The 12,470-nt window shown below is 43.3% G+C and overlaps 1 protein-coding gene across 2 annotated transcripts in view; it reads left to right on the top strand.

Annotated features, from left to right (window-relative positions):
* The window catches only part of RIMS1 (regulating synaptic membrane exocytosis 1), a 462,299-nt gene that overhangs the window by 248,371 nt on the left and 201,458 nt on the right, over positions 1–12,470 (top strand). The window contains exons 5-6 of one of the 2 annotated variants that reach the window (XM_045543826.1): positions 1,326–1,666; positions 5,196–6,061. In XM_045543826.1, the coding sequence (XP_045399782.1) occupies positions 1,326–1,666; positions 5,196–6,061 (1,207 nt within the window). Of the gene's footprint in view, positions 1–1,325; positions 1,667–5,195; positions 6,062–12,470 lie in introns of those variants that run through there. The other variant, XM_045543853.1, reaches the window with a different exon arrangement.

The following is a 12,470-nucleotide window of genomic DNA, read 5'->3' on the forward strand; positions in this document are numbered from 1 at the left end:
TGAGAAGGCTCATGAGGCTGCTGGCACCTGTCTTTGCCCGGAGACAGCTAGTTGTTATTACTATTATTAATATTATTCATTATTTTTATTATGACCATCGTCCTCATGATCCCTCATGATTAAAAATGAAACACACCCCTTGTCCCCATCCAGGGTTCTGGATAGAGGAGACCCAGTGTCATTGTTCATGAAAGAGTCCTCACCTTGGAATATTGCATCTTTTAGTGCTATCCTTGATATGTCCATGTCCAAGCAATCAGGACCTGAGGGACTTTATTTATGCAAAGAGATGGTGATACATTCTGCAGAATATAGCATTATTTGGCACTTTAAATTGAAGTTACATTTCATAAACTCTTTATTTTGATACAGGCTCATGCAATGAATTGTTCATTTTGTTTAATATCTTAGTAAATGGGAATTCTGTGATATTGATTATAACACTTCATACAGATGCTATATATAATTTCTTTTGTGAACCTCATCCACTTTATTTTATGACCTGGGGAAGTTTAAAGGAATGGATTAACCCTCATCGAGGGTTATCATTTTAAAGGTCATCAAGAGAAGGGCAGATATATAGGTTTAAGTGATGACAATCTTATAATTTGTCAGTGGATATGTTTCTAAATGACTGTTCCAAAATAACTCTCCTAGGGAAACATTACACTGGAGTGGTCACATATGAATAAACCCAACCTCAGATTTATTGCTTTAGTAAATATGTGTATAGAAAATTATATTTTAGAGCATAAAGTACTCTTGAGCTGTGTTTACTACTAAGAAACTAGAGAATATATACATTTTTTTCCTTTTGTGCCTATGTTTTTTGTTTGTCAGTTCCATATGAATACTTTGATATTGACTTTAATAGTGGGATGATTATTAAGAAGACAGACATCTATTAAAATCTTTTGAGATACTCAGGATTATGTACATAAATATTAATTCTATACCTCCTCACAACATTTTTCTAATCAATTACCCTGCTTAGAACATTTTTTACTAATAGATATTTTAAATAAAACTTCAGAGTCAATTATAGAAAATATGACAGATACATGAAAAAAGGAACTCAGAATCATCAAATTAGAAATGCCTAGAAAAAACTGGTTTCCCAGGGACACTCTGGTTTCAAATGGGCCCCAGCCCACACATTCAAATACTTGCCTGTGACTTGTGGGATAACTATTTTCACAAGAAATTTTCAAGGATAAATATGAAGACCATTCTTTTTTTTTTTCCTTAAAAGTATTTTAAGTATTGGAAATAAATTATCTCCAAATAGCATAGAAAATTTATATTGTTCTCTCTTCTTCAAATAGGTTATGTGGGTATGCAATTTATGTCGAAAGCAACAAGAAATCTTAACCAAATCGGGGGCATGGTTCTTTGGAAGCGGCCCTCAGCAGCCAAGTCAGGATGGAACCCTGAGTGATACAGCTACAGGTGCTGGTTCTGAGGTACCAAGAGAAAAGAAAGCACGACTCCAAGAGCGATCGCGGTCTCAGACACCCCTGAGCACGGCAGCTGCCTCCTCCCAGGACACTGCTCCTCCCAGCGCACCACCAGACAGGAGCAAAGGGGCTGAACCCCCACAGCAAGCCGTGGGGCCTGAGCAGAAGCAGGCTTCATCAAGGTCTAGAAGTGAACCTCCGAGAGAGAGGTAATAGTTCATTAACCCTGTAAGCAAAAGGCAGGGTTTTACTTTGAGAGCAACCCCATTTTCTTGAATTTAGCTTCTATTAAGAGGAATATGTGGAAGGAGTACTTCTGAGGCCCCACGTGGAAGACAACAGGCCAGAGGTGCTCGGTCCATCTAGGTGTTCCTTAGGAGACCTTTGTTAAAAAGCTTTTCTTTCCTATCATTCATATGTTACATGCTTATGCAACATAAGCTAAGTCACCTGACTGAGCTACTGACTTCCAACCTTGCACTCAGAAAGCTCTTAGATCATAGGGAACTAGTTTATTAATTGAAAGCATGCTCTGAGAGAATATGATGGAGGAACCTGACCTATTGGAGGGTGTGTGGGCACATCAGATAAGCCTTCTTTGAGGACATTTCTTTTATGCTGAGCTCTGAAGAGTGACTAGAAATTAACCAGAAGGGTGGGAAGAGTGCTCCAGAGTGCACAGGCTTGTGGCCTGAAGGAACAAGCCCAGTGCGAGGGCCTCTTAAAGGATAGCCACTGGCTAGAGTCCAAGTAGCAGAGGGAAAGTGGGGCAAAGAAGGCTGGTGAGGTAGCGGGGGGACAGGTAAAATTTTGCAGATTTTATTACAGGCATAATGGAATGCCACAGAGGAATAAAACAGGGGCCAATATGATCAGATAATTTACTTCAATTTATGATTCATTCATTCAAAAAACATATTTATGGCCAGACACGATGCTATGCACTAGGAAATAGTGTTAACGAGGAGGACACAGCCCTGGTCTTCATGAGGCTCATGGTATGGGGTACTCTACTGTTGTTAGGACCTGAAGTGATCCTGGTTGCTTCTCTCTGTGTAATCCTTATTCATCCCACTGGGTGGGTGAGGAAGCTCTTAGGAAGGCTTTTGTTCCCCTTTTCACACAAAGCCCATATAACGAGATCAAGGATTTCAAAGTTAAACAGGTCTGGATTCCAGTCTTGGCTTGGCTCTGTCACAACAGGCAGTAACAACGCACCTTCCAGGGTATAGCAGGTATTAAGGACAACATGTGTTCACAAGCTGGCCCATGGTAGGCATTTGATGAATGTAGCTATTATTCAAGCCAGTAGTCACTGGGTATTTACTATAAGTAAACACTGTGCCAGGAACCAAAGTGTCTAAAGATGATTAGGACATGGTCCCTTTTCTAAAAGATCCTAGGGAAGAGACCACACAATATCCTAGGGAAGACAGACAGCCAGGCAAGTAACTCAGATGCTGATTTGATCAAAGCTAGAAAATACATATGGTACTTTGGGAGTTACAGGAAACAGGAAGTGACTTCTGAATTAGGCTTTATTAGATAGCCAGGAGTTGTAGAGGAGGTAGAGTAGAAGAGGACATCACAGGAAGAGAGAACGAGTGTGCCTAAACTATTGGGGGAGAAGATAGAAAGGACACCAGAGATAGCTCAGTGAAGGTAGAATTAATAGTTTTTTGATGACAAACTGTTGTGGATGAGGTAGAGATAAAAAGTATTGAAGGTACAGTTTTGGAATGGATAGAAGATGATATCTTTAAATAAGATAGAGAATTGGGGGCTGTAAAGTTTCTAAAGAGAAAAGAGTTCTGTTTTTGACATATGGTGAAAAACTACAAAAATGTCAAGAATGAGGACTGAATAGAGACTTTAGTTTTGCCTTTTTAGTTGAAGGTTGAAGAAGTGTGCTAGGGGAAATACCTTTACTAATGATATAGATACATAGGAAAGTAAGAAGAATTGGGGAATATAGGAGCAGGAGGTGTATGGTAGTAAGGGGGTGGGCAACTTCAGGGAGAAGCAAGATGGAAAGAATAATAAGTCTGTTCATTTTAAATTATTGAAGAATTCTTGACCATATTTTTTACACCAATCAGGAGATAGTGGGAACAAAACAATTAAAGGTAGAGGTGAGAAAAAGTATAATTAGTAGAGCAAAGAATCAGACTGGAGAACCCCTTCCATGTGCATTATGCCCTACCCTTTCAAAAAGCATCTTCACAGATGGTGCCTCTAATCCTCACATGAACTCTGCAAGGTAAGCATTATTTATTAGCATTTCAAGAAAAGTAAATTGATTCAATATAAACTTCTAACAAGAGCAACTATGCCTAATGAGCTACTAAATGTTTGTAGTACAGTCATCACACTCTTACGAAAACTGATAGTGATTAATACATGTTCATATCAGATCCCTTACAGTATAAAATTGTACCACCACCCTTGCAGTTCCACTTTCAGATCCAAATCGCTTTCATTTCAAAGGGCCAGTGTGATCTAAATGTCTCAAGCAGAACTTATCATGCTTCTGTTTTGTTTTCCTGTGCCATTTGAAACCCTCTGCACCCTTTCTCTCTATCATCACCAGCCTCTCCTCAAACTTACCCCACGTAACCCACAATAGAAACTGCCCCACTTTTTCCCATCTTGTATCTTTTTCTTGATTTTCATTCATGACATCTGCTTTTGGACTTCCAATCAAATGATGTTACCTCTGGAGAGCCCTCCCTGTGACCCTAGGATTCCAAAAGCAGCCCTAGCTTGTCCCTATTATAATTACACATTACAAGAGTAGTTACCAGAACTTTGCTAAATTTGTAAAGAGTTACAACTTTCCAAAATCAGGTGCACTCCACTGTACAGAGAAGGACTGAAAGGAACAACTGAATGATAGATACATCTACAGGATTCAGAGAAAGCAACACCCTTTCTTTTCCTTTTATCGTTGCCAGTGCCTTCAATAGCATGGAAAGAAAAGTAGAACTCAAATTTGTTTTCTTCTTTTGGACTGTATCCTGCAATAAGGAAGAGGGAGAAGGGAGAAGAAAGGGAGAATGAAAAACAATTTCAAAAATTTCAGTATTTCTGTTGTTTTTACCTGAGGAAGGTAAAATGAAAGCTATAGTCCTAGCTAAGTCCATAAAAAGTGTTTTGATGCACCTTTTCAAGTTAAAATTACTTCTGTGTTATCGAACAAGTGCTATTAGATTTGATTTCTGAAATGGACATACTTGTATTCAAATTTCTTTAAAAGTTTCAGTTACAGTAAAAGATTATATGTTATCCAAATATATATCAAGTATATATTTAGTTTTGAAGTGATATGTATATATTATCTTTCACTCCTATATTATTTTCATTTAAAACATTTTTAAGTCTTTGAGTCACAAGCAGTGGTTAGCATAAAACTTGTTCATTTATTGAATTATTTATTGATTTTTAAAATTGATCTGGTTAATCTATGGAAAATTTAAAATATGAAACCAATGTTTTACATACCCTGAATATATAGCGATGCATATATATGCAGGGAGCTGCATTTAAAAATCCAACCTGATGTACAGTATTAATGTGGTTCTTTACGATCTTGATTATTAATTTGACATCAAATTGTAACTAATAACTGTAATTGAAATGATTTAAGACTGGAATGAGAAGGAAAAAAAATGTTTCTTAGGTCTGGTCTTTGAGTTTTATAAATTGCCCTCCTTCTTGACGTTCCCTTGTGCACCACAGAAAGAAGACTCCAGGGCTTTCTGAGCAGAACGGCAAAGGAGCCGCGAAGAGCGAGCGGAAACGCGTGCCAAAGACCTCGGTGCAGCCCGGGGAGGGGGCTGCGGAAGACAGGGAGCGCAAAGAAAGGCGGGAAAGCCGAAGGCTTGAAAAAGGCCGGTCACAGGATTACTCCGACGTGCCGGAAAAACGAGATGAGGGCAAAGAGGCGGACGAGGAGAAGCAAAGGAAAGAGGAGGAATACCAGACCAGGTACCGCAGCGACCCGAACCTGGCGCGGTACCCGGTGAAGCCGCCGCCCGAGGAGCAGCAGATGCGGATGCACGCCCGGGTGTCCCGCGCGCGGCACGAGCGGCGCCACAGCGACGTGGCGCTCCCGCGCACCGAGGCGGGCTCCGCGCCGCCGGAGAGCCGGGCGGGCAAACGCGCGCCGGCCGCCCCCAGGGCCTCGCCGCCGGACTCGCCGCGGGCCCACCCGGCCGAGAGGACCGCGGAGCCCAGGGCGCCGGGCGCCAAGCAGCCGGCGAACCACAGCCCGCCGGCGCCCAGGCACGGGCCGGTGCCCGCGGAAGCCCCGGAGCTCAAAACCCAGGAGCCCCTCAGGAAGCAGAGCCGCCTGGACCCCGGCTCGGCGGTGCTCATCCGGAAGGCCAAGCGCGAAAAGGTGGAGACCATGCTGCGGAACGACTCGCTGAGCTCTGACCAGTCCGAGTCCGTGCGGCCGTCGCCTCCCAAGCCGCACCGGTCAAAGAGGGGCGGCAAGAAGCGGCAGATGTCGGTGAGCAGCTCCGAGGAGGAGGGCGTGTCGACGCCGGAGTACACCAGCTGCGAGGACGTGGAGCTGGAGAGCGAGAGCGTCAGCGAGAAAGGTAGGGGCGGCGCCGGCCGCGCCGGGAACCCCGCCAGGCCCGGAGGCTCCAGGGGTGGAAGCGAGGCCGGGCAGGCCCGCAGCCGGCGCCACGGCCAGTGCAGGGTTTCAGTTTTATTAGTTTTATTTATTTATTTATTTAATGTGTGGGATTTTAAACCATAACTACAAGCTAACATTTAGGTTACAGGAGTTCTTAGCGCTCTTGTGTCCTGTCATTCTGGGACGCTCAGTAGGCAGTCTTATGTTTTTAAGATATTATTTTAGGGTGGATTTATTTTTCTGGGAAAAATAACTTCTATTCTAGAAAATGAAAAGTGTGCCTTATAAAGAGAAAGATACATTAAAAAGAAAAGAAAGAAAGAAGAGCTTTAATGGTGTAATATTCCAGTCACAAAGGTAGCAATTTTTTTTTTCAATGTCAAATTAATTGTTCTCACAATTTGTGAAGAAATTACAGTTTACCCTTGAACTGCATGGGTCCACTTATGTGGATTTTTCTCAATAAATGTATCAAAAATTTTTAAGAGATTTGAGACAATTTGAAAAAACTCACAGATGAACTGTGTAGCCTAGAAATATATATAAAAAAACCCTGAGAAAAAGTTAGGTATGTCATGAATGCATGAAACATATGCAGATACTAGTCTATTCTACCGTTTACTACCATAAAATATATACAAATCTATTATAAAAAGTTAGATTTTCTCAAAACATACACAAACTAATACAGACCATACATGGTACCATCTGCAGTTGAGAGAAATGTAAACATACATAAAGATGCAATATTAAATAATTATTGCGTAAAATTAACTGTAGTACATAGGGTACTACTGTAAGAATTTCATAGCCTTCACCTGTGAACTTACGTGTTGTAAGCATCTACTTAAAACTCTGAGTGACACTAATCAACTCCTAATCACCTCCTCATGAGCACTAAAGAGTGATCTCTCTTGGTCCTCACATATTTTTCATGATATTTAGTGCAATACTTTGAATAACACCATGGGATCCATATGAAGTGCCACTAGTGATGCCTGGAAGTGCTTCTAAGAAGCAGAGAAAAGTAACATTACCAAAAAAGTTGAATTGCTTGATTGCTTGATATGTGCCATAGACAGAAGTCTGCAGCTGTGCTTGCCTGCCATTTCAAGTGTAAGGACCATTGTTGAAAAGGAAACTTGTGAAGCCATTATTGCAGCTAGCCAGCAGGCATGAAAACTTTGTACTTTTTGCGAAATACCTTTTTATCTTGTACTGAAAATGCAGCTTTTATATGGGCACAGGATTGCTATAAGAAGCACGTACCTATAGACTCTAATATGATTTGAGAAAAAGCAAAGTCATTATATGATGACTTAAAGCAAAGGAAGCTGAAGGACCTAAAGGTGGAGAATTTAATGCCAGCAAAGGATGGTTTGATAAATTTAGAAAGAGGTTTGACTTTAAAAAAATGTCAAGAAAATAGGAGAAGCAGCTTCTGCTGACCAAGAGGCAGCAGACAAGTGTCAGATGCCATTAAGAAAATCATGAGGAGAAAACATACCTACCTGAATCAGTTTTTGACGCAGACAAAAGTGTCCTATTCTGGAAGCAAAATGCCACAAAGGATAATTATTAATTAGGAAGAGAAGTGAGCTCCAGGATTAAAGGCAGGAAGGGATAGGCTAACTCTACTGTTTTGTGCAAATGCAGTCAGTTTATGATCAGTACTGTCATTATCCATAAAGCTGCTAACCCCTGAGCCTTCAAGGGAAAAGATAAACATCAGCTGCCAGTCTTTTGGTTGTAAAATAAGAAGGCCTGGGCAAGAACTATTTTTCTGGACTGACTCTGTTACCACCTTCTGAGTGGAGGTATTTCCAAGTTCTTGGTGTTCCTCAGGAAAGAGAATTTCAGGATGCACCATGTAAATAAAGCAAGCAAGCAAGCTTTATTGAAAGTGAAAGTACACTCTCAGTGAGGAGAGCAGGCAAGCTTAAAAGAGAGCAGCTGCCTTGAGAAGAAGTGGTTTTAGATCTTTTGTAGTCTTAATAATTGAGGGGAAGAAGATCCAAGGCCAAGGGATTGGCATTTTATTAAGAATTTGGTTAGTAATTCCTAAATTAAGTTCCCTCCCATTTTCATACTTTATGTGGTTGTTTTGGAACTGTCATAGTTATTTCAAGGGCAGAGAAATTTTAAAACCACAATGTATATGATGTTATAATTAGCCAAAGTTCATGTATGGTTGTAGAGATAGCTGACTAACCCATTGAAGCCAGTCTTGCCTGTGGTTAGCAGCCCCTCTAGTTAGCTTCTGCTTGAGGGTTGTTTACTTTAACATCTGCATCTGATCTTTAAGCCCCATGCATCTGATCTAGCCCTGTCTCCTAGTCTCCAACTCTAATAGTTCCTTTGATACTTTATTCCTGAAGTTAAAAATTCCCTTTCCAGTAAGGGACTGCCTTTTAAGGTTCTTTTGCTATTGTACTATGCTCCTGGCCATCTAGAACTCCGTCAATGCAACATCAAAGGCATTGAAGTGCTCTACATGCTCCCAAACACAAACTCTGTACATCAGGGGGTCATGAGGACCTTTAAGGCTCATTACACATGGTCTGCTATAGAAAGGATTGTCAATGCTGTGGACAAGAACCATGATAAAGAGAACATAATGACATTCTGTAAGGATTACACCATTGAAGATGCTATCATTGTTATAGAAAAAGCCTTGAAAATCATTAATCCCAAAACAATAAATTCCTGATAGAGAAAACTGTGTCCAGATGTTGTGCATGACTTCACAGGATTTATGACAATCAAGGATATCATGAAAGAGACTGTGGCTATGGTAAAAAAAAAAAATGTTGGGAGTGGGTGAAGGCTTTCAAAATATAGATCTTGGAGAAATTCTAGAGTTAATAGACACCACACCAGAGGAATTAACAGAAGACAACTTGATGGAGATGAATGCTTCTGAACCAATGCTAGATGATAAGGAAGAAGATACAGAAGAAACAGTACCAGAAAACATATTGACCGTAGAAAATCTGGCAGAAGAGTTCTAATTATTTACTTTTGACGTTTGACTTCTTCTATGGCATGGACCCTCTATGACACAGGCACTGAAACTAAATGAAACAGTGTTTAAGGGATTGGCACCTTATAAAAACATTCTTGGAGAAATGAGAAAGCAAAAAAGTCAGAAATTATGATGCATTTCTACAAAGTTGCATTAGGTGTACCTGTCTCTCCTGCCTCCCTTTACACCTCCTCTACCTCTTCCACCTCTCCTACTCATGAGAGACCAAGACCAACCCTTTCTCTTTCTCCTTCTTCTCAGCCTACTTAACATGAAGATGATAAGGATGAAGACCCTTATGATGATCCACTTCCATTTAATGAATAGTATTAATATATTTTATTTTCCTTATGATTTTCTTAATAATATTTGCTTTTCTGTAGCTTACTTTATTGTAAGAATACAGTATATAGGAGGAGGGCAAGATAGGTGGCTAGAGACATCACTTGTTGGAGTGTGCCAGAGGGAAAGAAGGGTTACAGATAAAGGAGAGAGGGTAGTGGGCACAGGTGTAGTTCAGAGGAGGAGGTGTGGAGCCTGCCAGGGTCTTCAGGGAGGGAAATTGCAAAGCAGAAGGAAAAAAGAAAAAGAGGAGAAGAGATCAGCGAGGATCAAACCCAGTGAGGCTCAGAGCCCAGTGAAAGAGTAAGGGGGATCCCATACACCTTCAGTGTATGTAATCAGCAGGCTACTGAATTGTTTGGAAACTTTACCACCCTTGTGAGCCTGGGTGCGGTACAACCACTGAATTATGTGGAGAACTGTTGTGATCCCAGAGCTTGGACCTTCTGTGCAAGCTTCCTTCCAAGGAGGGGGACTGGAAGGGCCAGAGTCCCAGCTTTCTTCCATTCAGATTCTTTTCCCCCTGTGCTTGTCCCTGCCCACTGCAGCCAGGAGGACAGACTGAGACTTTCTGGAGCGGCCACCTCTCATCAGCTACAGTGTCCTCCAGTCTAGAGTTTCTGTGGAAAATAGGGCCCACACCTTTCCCTTTGGGGACCTGGAGTGGACCCAGGGGTGTCCAGTCTGGGAATTCCCTGCCTCCTGGCGCTCCCTGGAGATGTATGCCAGCAGGTCAGATGTGCAGACTGAATCCTGTGCCCACAGGACATGAGCCGGTTGCTAGAGAGCAGAAGGGAGAGATTTGAGAGTTTGAATTGGGAGGCAAGGGAACCTACATGGGCAGAACTGACATGAGAGTATAGTGGGGGCATGAGCTGTGGCGATATGGTGGATCACCCATCACCCCCACAGGAAAATTGGGCTGTTGGACTAGGGTGGGTCACCTGGCATGAAGTTCCTAGCCTGCAGGGCCATTGCTGCTGAGCACAGCGTGTTCAGGCAACCATTTGCAAACAGACACTGGAGGGAGCTTCTCTGGGCAGGGATAGTGAGAGAGGGGTAGAGCGCACTTCAACAGCTAGTTGGTGAATTATAGATGGCCATCTCCCACGAGCAGTCTTTCCAGTTTTGAGAGAGAGACTGCTTTGGCTCCTCTCCCAGCAGCTTTTCCCGGGGGCTTGGGATACTAACTTTGAGTCCTGTCAAGACTTTGCAGAGCTTTCTGGGCTTACCCAACCTAACCCTACCCAGCCATGCTCCTCCACCCACCTCTGCTGTGGTGGAGAACAAGCAATAGGAGATACAGGGCCCCTCCCACGGCCTGGGGAATCCATGTGCTTCTCCTAAGGGGCTAAAGCCTATTACAAGCACAGAAGGATATCTTTGCAGTTGGCTCTTTCCTGCAAGCATTAACCACTGACAGGGAGACAAATGTACAGCTCATTACAGCATCTACTGACTCAGTCAAACAGGGCATGGCTGATTCTTATTCAAGAGTACCATACACCAACTCAGAGATTAAGCTGGGGGTCCCAATATAATTCACAGTGCTGGGAAGAGGGGAAGACAGCAGAATAGAAGCAACCTAGGGGAGCACTACTTTTTAGGAGAGCAATAAAAGTTGCAGGCAACTTGAGCTGCAAGAGGTCTTTCTCCTCTGCAGACCTCTGGACTGATCAGGGAGCTGCTCAGAGTCTTTGCAGAGACATTGTACCAGAAAGCAAGTGCAGCAGAGATCTGGTGCCTGCCAATCCCAGGTTTATGCAACCAGCACCATCCTGATCATTCTGGTGCATGTAATCAGGTCAACTTGGGACTCAGCCTTCCAGCAGTAGCCTTTACATCACCCCTGCTGGGCCAGGGGGGGTAGCGGACAGAACAGAAGCTCCCCGGTATTGTACCCTGTGACTGGGGGCTGAGCATGCCTCCTCCCTGCATGGGACCTGAGCAGAGGAGGAGCCACAGATGCCATAGGCACCACCTGGGAAGCCTTGGACGACAGCCTCAGCAAGTCCTGGGTGTGGAGGGAGAACCTTGGCTGACCAGCAGCTCCTGCCTGCCTGTGAGGTCCCTGGGCTGCTGAGACAAACCCCTGCTGTGCAATTTGGCATCAACAGTCTCCACACTGGCAGAACATCCTTCCATATGGGCAGCTCTGCCTCCATAATCTCCAGAGCCAGCTCTGAAGCTCTCACTATGCCTGAGGCCCTGCCTCTGTAGCTGCAGGACCCTCACTGGACATGTGATACCACCCCCAAGATTCCAGTGTTGAGCCTAGGCCCCAAGACACTACCCCTGAGTTTTCACCACTACTGCTAGGCCAGTAGAACCTCCCTGAGGACCAGTGCTTTACCTGGGACACCCTAGCCCTGAGCAGACATTACTCCTGGACCTAGGTCATGCAAAAGCCCACAAACCAGTCATTCACAACTGCCTAAATAGAATTATCTAGCTGACACTGTCACCTCCACTGGGTGACCCCAGCCAGAGCAATCTCCCACAACAACAGCCATGGTGGAAAGGGTCACATCCAGCCCCCAGTGCAAACTTCCAACAATGAGCTGGGTAACAATCCTCCACCCCACATGAAAATCATCCAGCACTGGCTCAAACTGAGGCAATCACAGAGGAACAAGTTAAAACACAACAGCTGTTCTTCAGCCTCTCACTGTACCTGCCCCTTTCTTGTTGGGTCAGCATTCCAGAGTAGGTCACAATAGCTCCATCTAGGGTCCTCCCCTTCCCCTAACCAAACAGGAGAGTTCTAAGAAAAGGAGAGTAAGTGCCCTGCAATCCTGTTAACCCAGAGCTGGGAGAAGAGAAGCCAGATGAGAAGAAACCAGCAAAAGAACCATGGCAACATGAAAAAACAAAATAGCTTGACACCTCCAAGGGATTACAATGAAGCTACTCCATCCACAAGGAAATTGATGAAATGACAGAAATGGAAATTAGAATATGGATGATAAATAAGATGAATGGAATTGAAGAGAAAGTTGAA

Source organism: Lemur catta, chromosome 2, assembly GCF_020740605.2.
Source record: "Lemur catta isolate mLemCat1 chromosome 2, mLemCat1.pri, whole genome shotgun sequence".
Taxonomy (NCBI): domain Eukaryota; kingdom Metazoa; phylum Chordata; class Mammalia; order Primates; family Lemuridae; genus Lemur; species Lemur catta.